This window comes from Laetiporus sulphureus (assembly GCF_001632365.1).
Source record: "Laetiporus sulphureus 93-53 unplaced genomic scaffold LAESUscaffold_79, whole genome shotgun sequence".
Lineage (NCBI taxonomy): Eukaryota > Fungi > Basidiomycota > Agaricomycetes > Polyporales > Laetiporaceae > Laetiporus > Laetiporus sulphureus.
In genome coordinates, this window is record NW_024468588.1 from 60,998 (window position 1) to 72,689 (window position 11,692).

At 46.9% G+C, this 11,692-nt stretch overlaps 1 protein-coding gene across 1 annotated transcript; it reads left to right on the forward strand.

The window, feature by feature from the left end:
- Window positions 1-9,224: 9,224 nt before the first annotated feature.
- LAESUDRAFT_764528 (uncharacterized protein) lies at window positions 9,225-10,933 on the forward strand (the record flags this gene model as incomplete). Its single annotated transcript, XM_040913455.1, has 2 exons — window positions 9,225-10,016; window positions 10,064-10,933. The coding sequence occupies 2 exons, from the start codon at window positions 9,225-9,227 to the stop codon at window positions 10,931-10,933; spliced, it is 1,662 nt and encodes a 553-aa protein (XP_040758274.1).
- Window positions 10,934-11,692: the final 759 nt, after the last annotated feature.

Here is an 11,692-nt window from a genome sequence, read left to right on the forward strand (position 1 = left end):
ATTGGCCCCTCAACAGTGGGCCCACTTACAGGCATTTATCTCATTGGATTAGATAGGATTACCTCAGCGTATCCACGGCCATTGTAGATAGTTGCTATGACGAAGTCCAGAACCATTACTGGTTCTGGCAATATGTTCACATGTAGGTATCTGAGGTCTCACAGTAGCACAGTGCCAGGGGCCCTGCCCTACATGTATATAAGCCCATGAGGATCTAAGGGAGAACCTTAGATTCATTATCCTATTGTATGCGGCCTAAACAGCCAATTCACCTCCTAGTTGTGAGCATAAGGCTAAGGGCCCTTTGAGCCCCTTTTCCAGACTGCATACCACTGCGCGCATCCTCAGCCTAGCCCTTGTGGCAGGCTTTTTATGTGGGATCATTTGTGCAGGTCACAAAAGCAGACTTGCCCTTAATTGGGTTAAGTGCTTTGGTGCTTTGTGACAGCATCGCACTGACTTTGATCATGATCCCTGTGTATCTAAGCCTTTCAGATCAGTTCACGAGCAGGCTCAACATGACCAACATGTCATTCCGGGCGCATCAGCCAGAGCAGGAAGTTCAGCTGTCTATGACGCATGTTGCCTCGAGTGCAGAGGACCTCAGATGTGAGTGGATTGTGAAGGGTGATGATGAACTGCTTCCTCATAAAGACTCCCAGGGAAGTGATGCTGCCTCGAGCAGCGTTATTCCCATATAGTGAGCAGCGGGTTTGAGGCTGATTTACTATGATTGCTGCCATATATTCTTGCCTTTTTATTATGCTCAGAAATCTTTTCATGCGTTGTTTCCATCCAAGCTACAAAGGCTTCGTGAGTATACTGCATCATTTGACATTGTGAGAGTATGGCGACTACAGGGTACGTGGTATCAGGTGGACAGGCATCGCGAATCATGTGCATATGTTGCGCAGTTACAAAAAAATTGTAGTGCAGGCAGCCCTTTAATTACTCAAGCACCCACAACCACTGAATATATCAACGAGTTCTATGGATGCAGAACTACATAGCAAGCAGATATTTGAGGTATCAGGTCATCAGTTGTTCAGGCTTCGGAGTCAATGATCGGATGCTCCGAGATATACCTCAACACTGCCTTCCAATCTCTGCACCTGTGCACCTGTCCTATTCCACTGGCTCTCCACCTGATGCTGTGATTCTGAATTTGATCAGGCTTGAGTGTCACATTCGCTGCACACAGAATGGTCTGCAGCAGGTACCAGATGCAGTGCTGGAAGTGCTCCTCGGCACTGGGCCCCTGGATGACAAATGTGATGTGCATGACGTCGAGGCAGGGAGCTGGTGAAACATCAAAAGCTGGAATATACGCTGCTCGGAGCCCTGTTCAGTGAACCTGTCTGTCAGAAAGAGCGTCCTCCACTCATCGTCGTCATAGATGGAGAAGTTTGGCATGCTGAAGACAAGCACATGCCCCACAGGAGGCTGCACAATCGGCAGTTGCATGGGATGGTCATTGTCTACATATGCTGGGCTGCAATGAGGTGCAAGGACATGGAGGGCAAGCGCAAGATGCACTGTATGAACAGGCGAGGGGATCAAATGACAGCACTTGATGCAGTGTTGCATACGTGTAAATCGCCAATCCAACGTTCATTGCCACCAGTGTAACAATGGTCATGATACAGATGGCCAGGGAGCTGAACTGAGGCATTGTATGAACTGCATGTGCAAACACGGGAAGCGAAAGTTGTAGCATCCTTTACGAGAGATTCTGCTGTAGAAATCCAAGTTAGCAGACCTAGGATGTAACAGCGAGCAAGTGTCATCGAGTAGGAATCCCAGGCATTCAGCAAACCTTTCGTAGAAGGAGTGTGGCCTAATATCAGATGGTCAGCATGCCTTTGCAGGCATGTATCCATACTTCACTGTCTGACTGTTGAGATCTGAGACCCAAGAGGGTTTTAACGAAGCTAAACGGACGGAGGACTTCGTGTTCCTGCCTTCTGAAGTTCTGGTTTGTCACTCAAGTGCAGGCCATTAACATGAAGTGAATCATACCTTCTGCAAACATCTTCCATGAATCCCCTCGTGGCGCTACAGAGTCAGTCAAATAACAATTCGGCATTAGATGCAGCACTGTGGAACTTGTCTGTGCCCTAGGACCACGTGCAAAATACATGTGCACTATGGGACATCTGTCTTTCCCGAGACTCCAATATCAGTATGACATGAAGATGCTCCAGTTTTGTAGTTCTTCGATGAATCCCAATGAATAAGGGCAAATCAAATTTGAAACCCAAGCGGTATATATCAAAGTCTAATGTGGCAATCGACTACCGAATTTTGATCCAGTCACGATGCAGTGTGCATGTGTGCAAGGAGTCTCTGTAGCTGGGGCCAGTCTTAGGTTGGATGTCACCCAACAAGGCATGACGCTGTCCTCATACCCTATCCTCATGCAGGCTTCTTGTGCCCATCCACATAACAAGTAATCGATGTTCATCCTGAATATATCATGCAAGCCTAAACAGGTGTTTATGCCAGATATATCATTCTGGCAGTTCTGTCCCGGTGGCGCTGTTTCTCTCTCTTTGTGCAAACGGCATTGCAGCAACCACAATCTCCAGGTAAGATGTCACACAATGTCCTCTTCCTGAACCCTCTGACAGATGTTGGCCCATATGAGGCTGCGTTCACGATGTCAAAGTATGGCCTACTCAGTGAGGATGATAGTGAGAAAGACATTCATGGAATGGGACCGAGCGAGTACTCGCCCGGCGCGTCTGCCTCTGCCTCACCTTACAATAAGGATTGATCTATTATCCCCACACTTGCTGGAATCTCGATATTCATCAGCATTTTGTGTCTGATCATAATGCTGCTTCAAGTCAATATGGCTGTTGTGCAGATCCAGGCACTCGTGGACACCATAGACACCCGTGCTTTGCCCCAAACAGTTGGTGGTTGGACGGAGCTTTCTTGAAGCTCAAATTTGGTAAGTGAAGCTGCATGATCCATTGCCATGTTCTTGCTGAACAAAAAGAAGATGCGGACATGAGGGTGTCACAGCACTGCTGGACAAGAGATCAAAAAGACTAAAAAGGATCGGTCACATGGAACGTGCTGCCCTGATCCCCCTGATCCCAGTAATCCCCCTGAACCCTTATGTGGTGCAAGAGCTCAAGACTTACTTGTCAGCGGTGCAAGCGGTGGGAAGGGTGAGAGATATATGAAGGAGCTTGTGGGCTCAGTAAGGTGCTACAGTGATAGACGAGGAGAAACAATCTGAGGTTTCGTCCTCTACATGCTGGTCTTATATACATGTACAGCGGGCTATCTTACCTAAGCTACCTATCTACAGGTATAAGCTAATGGCTGTACATGAGACAATGGAAGGTCCAGAAGTAGAACAATAAGTGGAAAGATCGATGGCTGCTGCAGTAATGTGTGTGAACATCGTGCCTATCTTGGTTTCCCTTTTGTTCTCCGGTGTGGATATCGTGCCTATCTAGGCTTCTGGCTAAACTAATAGGAAGCAGAAAACCAATGCTTAACAATAGTCCTTGTTTCCTTTGTTCCCAAATGGCTGCCTCTATTGTATCCTGGAATAGACAGGTCTGACTGTATCATTCATGGGTCTGGACCATAACATGTGATGTGGACTATCACCTGATCTCTACATGTTGCGTCTGTGGCTGATGGCATGAAATATTGGTGAAGCACATGATCTGTGGCATGAGAAAAGTCATGTGCAAACTTTGTGGTGAAAATTTGTGACACAACCCCCCTCTCAAGGCTCATTGTCTCGAGGAGCCAAAACCTTTGTTTCCCCTTCTTGTTGCTCACAACAATTGATAGCTTCTGGAAGGGATTCCCTCAGCATAATATTCGAACATTACCTGAGCTATCCTGTCTCCTGGCTTAACCGAAAATACAATATCTGTTGTGTTGATCAATACAACCTTGAGTTCTCCAGTGTAATCTGGGTCAATGCCTCCTGTGCCCATGTCAGTTCCTTGAGCAGCCAGTCCATTTCGTGGAGCTATTCGTGTGTAGGTGTGTTTTGAAGGGTCAATGGCGACTCCTGTTTCTACCACAGCTCGTGAATGTGGGGGGATTTCATGTGTTTCTGCTGCATAAATATCCCATCCGGCTGCTTCATTTGAGGATTTTTTCAGTGATTTGGTGTTATCCGTCATTTTATGATATAGGAAGAACTCGTCTGGGTGGTCGGACATGTTGATTCTGTGTGTGGATATTGGTGCAACTTCGTATGAGGATAGTTCGAAGTGTTTTCCACCAAAAGTGACGACTCTGATTGGTGCTTTGGCTGTGTCTGGGTGTTGTTGGTGGAATTCTTGAAGAAGCTCGTCGGCGTTGGTGAGATTCATTCGGGGTTTTCATGTATCATCAGAATGGTCATAGCCTTTCCATTTGATGAGGTATTGGACCCTTCCCCTCACGACCTTTGAGTCTAGTATTTCTTCAACTTCAAATTCTGGTTCTTCTTCGACTTCTATAGCTGGGGGCTTTGGGGGTTCGCAGTTTGCAACTGTGTCTTGGTGATACATGATCAACTTGCTAGCATGGAAGACTGGGTGAACCATCATTTGCTTGGGTAGTTCCAGTCTGAACGTGACTGGGCCTAGCTTTTGAAGCACTTTGTAAGGTCCGAAATTTTGCGTGCCTAATTTCGCGAACTTGACTTTTACTCTGAGATCCTTTCCCTTGAGTAGTACTAGGTCTCTGACTGTGAATGGGACTTCTCCCTTTTTCTCGTCAAAGTACCATTTCATCCGTGAAGCCGAAACTTCCAATGCTGCCTTTGCCTGTTCTTGTGCCTCGGATTGGCAGGCGAATAAATGTTCCAATGAAGGATGACATATCGATTCATGTACGTCTGGTGCCATTTTTGCATGTTGATTATATTCGATGAAGAATGAGGAAAGTGTGGTGGACTCATGGGTCTGGTTGTTGTATGAAAATTCTGCTGTTGGCAGGTAATAGACCCAATCATTCTGTCTATGGTTGCAGTACATGCGCAGGTACTGTTCCAACACCTGGTTAACCCTCTCCATCTGACCATCTGTTTGGGCATGGTATGCTGTAGACATTGTTGACTTTATGCTGAGCTTCTGGCAGAACTCCTGGAATAGTTTGCTTGCAAACTGAGTACCTCTGTCTGAGATAATCTGGTGCGGCAATCCGTCGAGTTTGAAGACTTCATTTTAGAATACGTTAGCGATTTGTAACGATGTGACTGTGTCGTCTATCACATAGAAGCGCCCTCACTTCCTTAGTCTATCTATGATGACAAGTATTGTCATTTTCCTTTCTCCCCTAAAGTCCATGGCTGGAGGAAGTTGCATGATGAGATCAACTGTGACGATCTCCCATGGTCCTCCTGGTACATTATTAGGTTGTAATAGTCCATATGGTTTTTCTCTTGAGTACTTGTTGCGTTGACAACTGTCACAACCTTGTACATATTGTTTAACCATTACAGACATTCCTGGCCACCAATAGTTTCGAGTCATGAGTTCCAATGTTTTGAACCTGCCTGGGTGTCCAGCTGGTAATGTATCATGATGGAGCTTTATTAGGTCTAGGCATAGCTGTTGATCTTTGGGGACATAAACCTTTCTGTGATGGAGCAGCAGTTCATGCTCAAAGTTCCATTCTGCGAGGTTTTTTCCAAATTCGCGCTGTCCTGCAGTCAAAAGCACACGATAATCCTTGATCATCATGGCATCTGTGAGTGCCTTATTGATCCTTTTCAGTAGTTGTGCATCATCAACTTCAGATGCATGAGTGGGTCGAATCGCATTGATAGCGAAAAATTCAGGTTTTAACAGCATTTGATTCGAATTGTCGCTGTTTACCCCCCTCTCATGGTCTGGCCTCCTGGATAGAGGATCAGCACAAAGCATTGTCTTTCCAGGTTGGTGACTGAGAATGAAATTGAAACGTGTGAGGAATGATGACCAGCGCACTTGGCACTGGGATAATTTTTGTGCCTGACAGAAGTATGTAAGGTTGAGATGGTCTGACCAAATCTCAATGGGTTCTGGGTGTCCTTCTAAGTAGTGCCGGTATTTTTCTAGTGCCTAAATGATTGCAAGCATCTCCTTGTCATAAATCTCATAGTTTCGCTCATGTTCATTGAGTGACTTGGAGTAGTATGCGACGGGATGCCACAGTTTGTCCTCTCTCAGTGGTTCAAGTACTGTGCTGGTTGCATAGTCTGAAGAATCTGTCTTCAGTCAGTAGGGTGCAGTATCGTTGAGGAGTTGTAGGATCAGGGCTGAAGTGAATGCCATTTTGAGTGCACTGAAGGCTTGGTCTTGCTCGTCCTTCCATTGCCAGGGCACATCCTTACAGGTGAGAAGTGTTAAAGGTCATGCGAGTTTTGCAAAGTCCTTTATAAATCACCTGTAGAAATTCGCGAATCCTAAAAAGGCCTGTACTTGTTTGACCTTTGTAGGTGCGGGCCAGCCAAGTACACCTTCGACTTTAGCAGGGTCCATCTGTACCGAGTTCTTGCTGATGATCATGCCAAGATACTCGATTGAGGATTGTTCAAAGAAGCACTTTTCTGGTTTGGTATATAAGTCATTGTCCCGAAGGTGCTGTAGAACTGCTTTTACTAGTCGTCGGTATTCTTCGAGATCGTCCATAAATATGAGGATGTCGTCTAAGTAGACTACCACCTTTCCAGTGCGAATTAAGTCCTCGAGGACTGTATTCATCATTGTTTGAAAGGTGCTAGGAGCATGGCAGAAACTGAAGTACATTACAGTGGGTTTGAAGAGGCCGTGGTGTGTGATGAAGGTGGCTTTCTCTTCATCTCCTTCCCTAATTCATACTGTATGTTGTTGAACCCCCATCTCAGATCAAGCTTCGTAAAGATGCTAGCTTGTGAGAGTCTGTCGATGAGGTCCGAAATGTGTGGGATTGGGAACTTGTTCTTCTTTGTTACTGCATTGAGGTTCCTGTAATTTTGTACCAGCCTCAGTGACCCATCTTTCTTTTTGACGAAGAAGACAGGTGCTGCTGTTGGACTTCTTGATCTCTTAATGTATTCTTTGGCCAACTCTTGGTCTATCCACATGTCGAGCGAATTTCTTTCCTGCAGGTTCATAGGATATAACTTTGCCAGGCGTGGTAACGATGCCTCTGGAACAAGTTCGATTGGATGATTGTAGGGCTTTCTTGTGGGCATTCATTCCAACTGCTTCTTGGAGAACACATCGCCATACTGTCACAGATTTTCACGTTTTCACCTCTGCACGTGACCAAGACATCACTTGACACCAGCGCTAGGCTGTTCAGAAAGGAACGAACTGGTACGCGAAGTACTAACAGTCCTAGGCACCCCGAAGGTCCAGGTCTAATCACGTGACATATCACGTGATATCTACACATGTGACAAGTAGCGCTGGTATTAGGTAAGCCTAACTTATACAGTAATATCATCCCACCTAGAAGCAACGGTCGGACTCCGAAAGAATCCAACGAAGGGAATACACGACACCGGAGACAGGTCCTTAAGGGGATATTAGTTCACATACACGAGGTAGATAGATACCACGCCACCGGAGATGTAGCCATTACAGGCAATACCATTCCCATGGTCTTACTAAGTAGCTCAGAGGTTCGGCATGCATGACACACGTAGTCTGACAGGTAGTGGTAACCAATCAGACAATTTCCATTAGCTAGCAGTTCTGGGGTATCAGGGTGCCAAGGGTCCCTCCACTCATGTATATAAGCCAGAGCTCTGAGACGTCTAAGTCCCCCAGACTTATTCTCATCTCTGCTACGCCTATTCATATAGTGTCACCAGCGACCACTTGCAAGTCGCTGCTTTACCTTGATCATCTCTGTGTCCATCTCTACTTCGACAACAGTCAGTAAGTGTTTGATTATAAGGTCATAGGCTTAGTCGGCGCTCTGCGTCCTAAGTTTGTGATAGAAGAATAAGTCTGCTTATCTTACCTGCCTCGAGTGCCTGCCCAGCATACTCGCTGCAGTGTTGCGTCTTCACACGTCCACCCGCACGTTAGCGGTGTCATATCTTCACCTGACGTTCCGTCAGTCGCCGACTCTACCAGCGTAAGCTGCACCAAGGCATTGCGCAGCATCGACGGTGTCATCCGTCGTCCTCGAGCGAGAACTCCAGAAGAGTTCTACGAGCAGCGGCCCATAAGACCCCTGCCAAGGCCAGGACATATCTCTACGGGAGGTCGGCCCCCTCGCGGCACTAGTTCAGTTTCTATTATCCAGACTCCCTCGGTCAGGCGACCGAGACTACCTGCAGGACCATCAGGTCCAGATCTCAATCAAGGGACATACGTCGAGACCGCTACAGGGTCTCATTTCATCTATCCTCTCGCCGTTTCCATCATCTCGACTCAGCGTGTCGAAGGCACCCTTCGACAGATTTGTATCCTACTCACCAAACGATACCGTCGTCAGCTTGACGACCACGACATCCTCGACCTCGAGCATCTCATACTCAAGCTCGAATCCATCCGCACCGACATCGCAGAATTCAAGCTTTCCTTTGTTCACCAACACGTGGTTCGCGACTTTTGCAACTACGTCCAGGAAAGGAAGCATCAGGGCGGAGAGGCTCGCTGGATAATCAGAGATATTATCCAGAAGTATCGCTTAGGAATACAGGTCACAGGGCGACCTTTGCTGTAGATACGAATACTCTTTTTGTATATGTCTTCATCAGGCGACTCGAACAATCTTGATAACTTTGAGCAACTCAATCCAATCGGTCACACTTTTGATTACCTTTGGGATTCACTTCCACGTGTTCTTCGAGACAGAGCAGGCGAAGCATTTGCTACATACGAGGACACGTTTGACATTGATTACCACGACGTATATCACATATACGCCCTCCAAATCTATCCAGAATTTGATTGGAGGAACGTCGCGGTTCATATCTGCTATATCCCTATTGGATCCGAAGAACCGGAGGACCGTCTCACTGAAGCTTACAATAGCTTCGTCGAGTGGCTCGAAGAAATCGAGCGTATTTGCGAAATTCATCATAACCATCAGTGGCCCGCAGTCCGGGACAAGACTAGGTTTTTGTGGCAACCCTTCGTCAAGGTCATCCATCAAGACCTTTGGCTGCTGCGAAACCAACGCTCAGGACGAATAATTGTCTGACAGGCCACGATCGCCAATAGGCATATCACCGAGTTCGAAGAACATCTTCGCGAGATAGAGGAAGAATTGTAAATATGACGACTCCCACTCCCAATGATCCAAGCTTTTCTCGTGCTCCATCTCCTGAGCTTCCCGCACGTCTCAATATTGTTTTGCAACCCCCGAATCCTATCATTCGTCAAGCCCTTGCCGACACAGCACCCCCAAATGCGAACATACCTGAAAATGTGAAGAATTGGGTAGTCGATCTCGTAACAAACGTGGTGGAAGAAATGCGTCAACAAACGGTGGCGCACTACGAAAATCTCATCCAGCGTCAAGCGCATACAATGGAACGTAACACCATGGAGTTTCACAATCGGACGGTCTTCTTAGACCAACATCGTCAACAAATCGAGTCTCGAATGTCAGACTTGGAGAAAACCTCGTCAGCCTTATTCGAGGACCACAAGAACACTAATGACTCATTGGTGGCATTTGACGATGAGATCAAGGATCTCCAAACCAGGATGGAGGACCTGAAGAAATCACACGATCGACTTCGCGCATGGGCATCCACGCAAGGACGGAAAGCAGGGCAAGGCGGTACCAATGTCGACGACACGGACGACGATGATGAGCCGTCGTTTGGTCGCAAGGGTAAAGGTGTAAAAATTGACCAACCAGAAAAATATGGTGGCAATAAGGACGGAGTCAATCTCGATGATTGGCTTGAACAAGTCATGCTCTGGTTGAAATATACCGGACATACAAAAGACGAGTCCAAAATTATGTCTACCCTCTTGCTCCTGAAAGGAGGAGCACGCGAATACATGCGGCATTGGATTACCGAAATAAACGAAAACAACAAAGCACCCGGAACTTGGGTGGAGTTCGTCTCAGAACTTCGCACGCATACGAATCATTGGACAAGGATGACAAGAAGCGAACGGAGTTAGAAGCCTTCGTCAAGAAGGATCATCGAGACTTCCGGAAGTTCGCAGAAGACTTCCGTCCAAAGGCAACAGGTACAGGCTTCTCGGACCAAGACTTGATCGAAAAAATCAAGAAACATATTCCGGAGAAAACGTGGCTGCTCATGCTAGCAGATACCACTAAGGACAACTGGCCCAAGAAGTGGACCGAATTCCTTACATTCGCACTCCGGATATTCACGTCACTACAACGAGAAGGCCACCATGCCAAGGCCGAAACCAAGGACCCGAATGCCATGGAGGTTGATGCAGTCGGGAAGAAGGGGAAGAGTAAATCGGGCAAAGCGCGAAGTGTACAAGACGACAAGTTGGTATGCGCCAACTGCAAGAAGAACAAGCCAACGTTCTTCAAATCGTCGAAACGCTTCGGCAAGTATTGCACTGATTGTTTCAAATTAGATCATGTCAAGAGGCAGATTGAGAAGGAGAAAGAGGCAGCCGCGAAGAAGAAGGACGGGAAGAAGAAGGATGACGCCAGGAACAAATCCAAGTCGTCCAAGACGCGACAAGTAGCATCGGATTCCGCTTCATCCGATAGCGAAATGGACACGGACAGTGGTCCCGACATTAAGAAGCACAAGAGCTCTTCCTCTAAGACTAAGGGGAAGGGTAAGGAGACAGCTGCACATATTAGCGACCGCAGCATCCACTCAGAAAGCGAGCCTGATGCATCCGAGTCGGACGAAGATTTCGCCGCGATCCTCTCAAGGCTCAGGCACCTGAGGGCGAATGGATCCAGTTCATCAAGGAAGGCGGGAGAGGGCTCTTCGAGGAAGGATCGGAAGGGTTTTCTCAAAGGGGATCTGTAGGCAGCTCGTCAGAGTCCCCAGAACATTATATAAGACCTGTACATTTAGCACCCGAATCAGACACCTCTGTAGATCGTCGCAACGCAGAGGAGGATAATGTAACAATAAAGAATTCGTCTCCAAATCTATCATCATTCTATTTACCAGTTACATTATGGGTGTACGGCAAAAAATCGAGCGCCGAAGCTCTAGTCGACTCAGGAGCATATTCCATGTACATCAGCAAGCGATTCGTAAAGAACAATTGAATCGCAACCTCCAAGCTAAACACTACGTATAAAGTGTACAATGCTGACAGATCCCAAAATAAACATGGTGAAATAACCGACTATGTAAAAGCATATCTCAAAGTCGGAGATCATGGTTCCACCCACCGTCTGCTAGTCACGGACATCGGGAAGTTAGACATGATCATTGGGATGTCATATTTACGTCAGCATAACCCAGAAATCAACTGGCAAGCTGGAGAATGGAAATACTCACGATGCCCGAGTACGTGTCACCACCAGAGGCTTCGTAAAAAACAACAAGCCATTGCGAGAGAGGAAGCTGAAGAAATCTCGCAAAGAGCACAACAAGTGGCAGATGAGGAGCCAACTGCATTCAGAATGTTCAATGGACACAACATCGATGCCGTAAATCCTATCATCTCATGGGTCGAAATGGACGACCCCGAAGCCGAACAAATAGCCCGCATGATACTTTCTATAGCAGATTGCGGCTATGCTGAACCAGAAGAAGACCTGAAAGAAGCGGCAC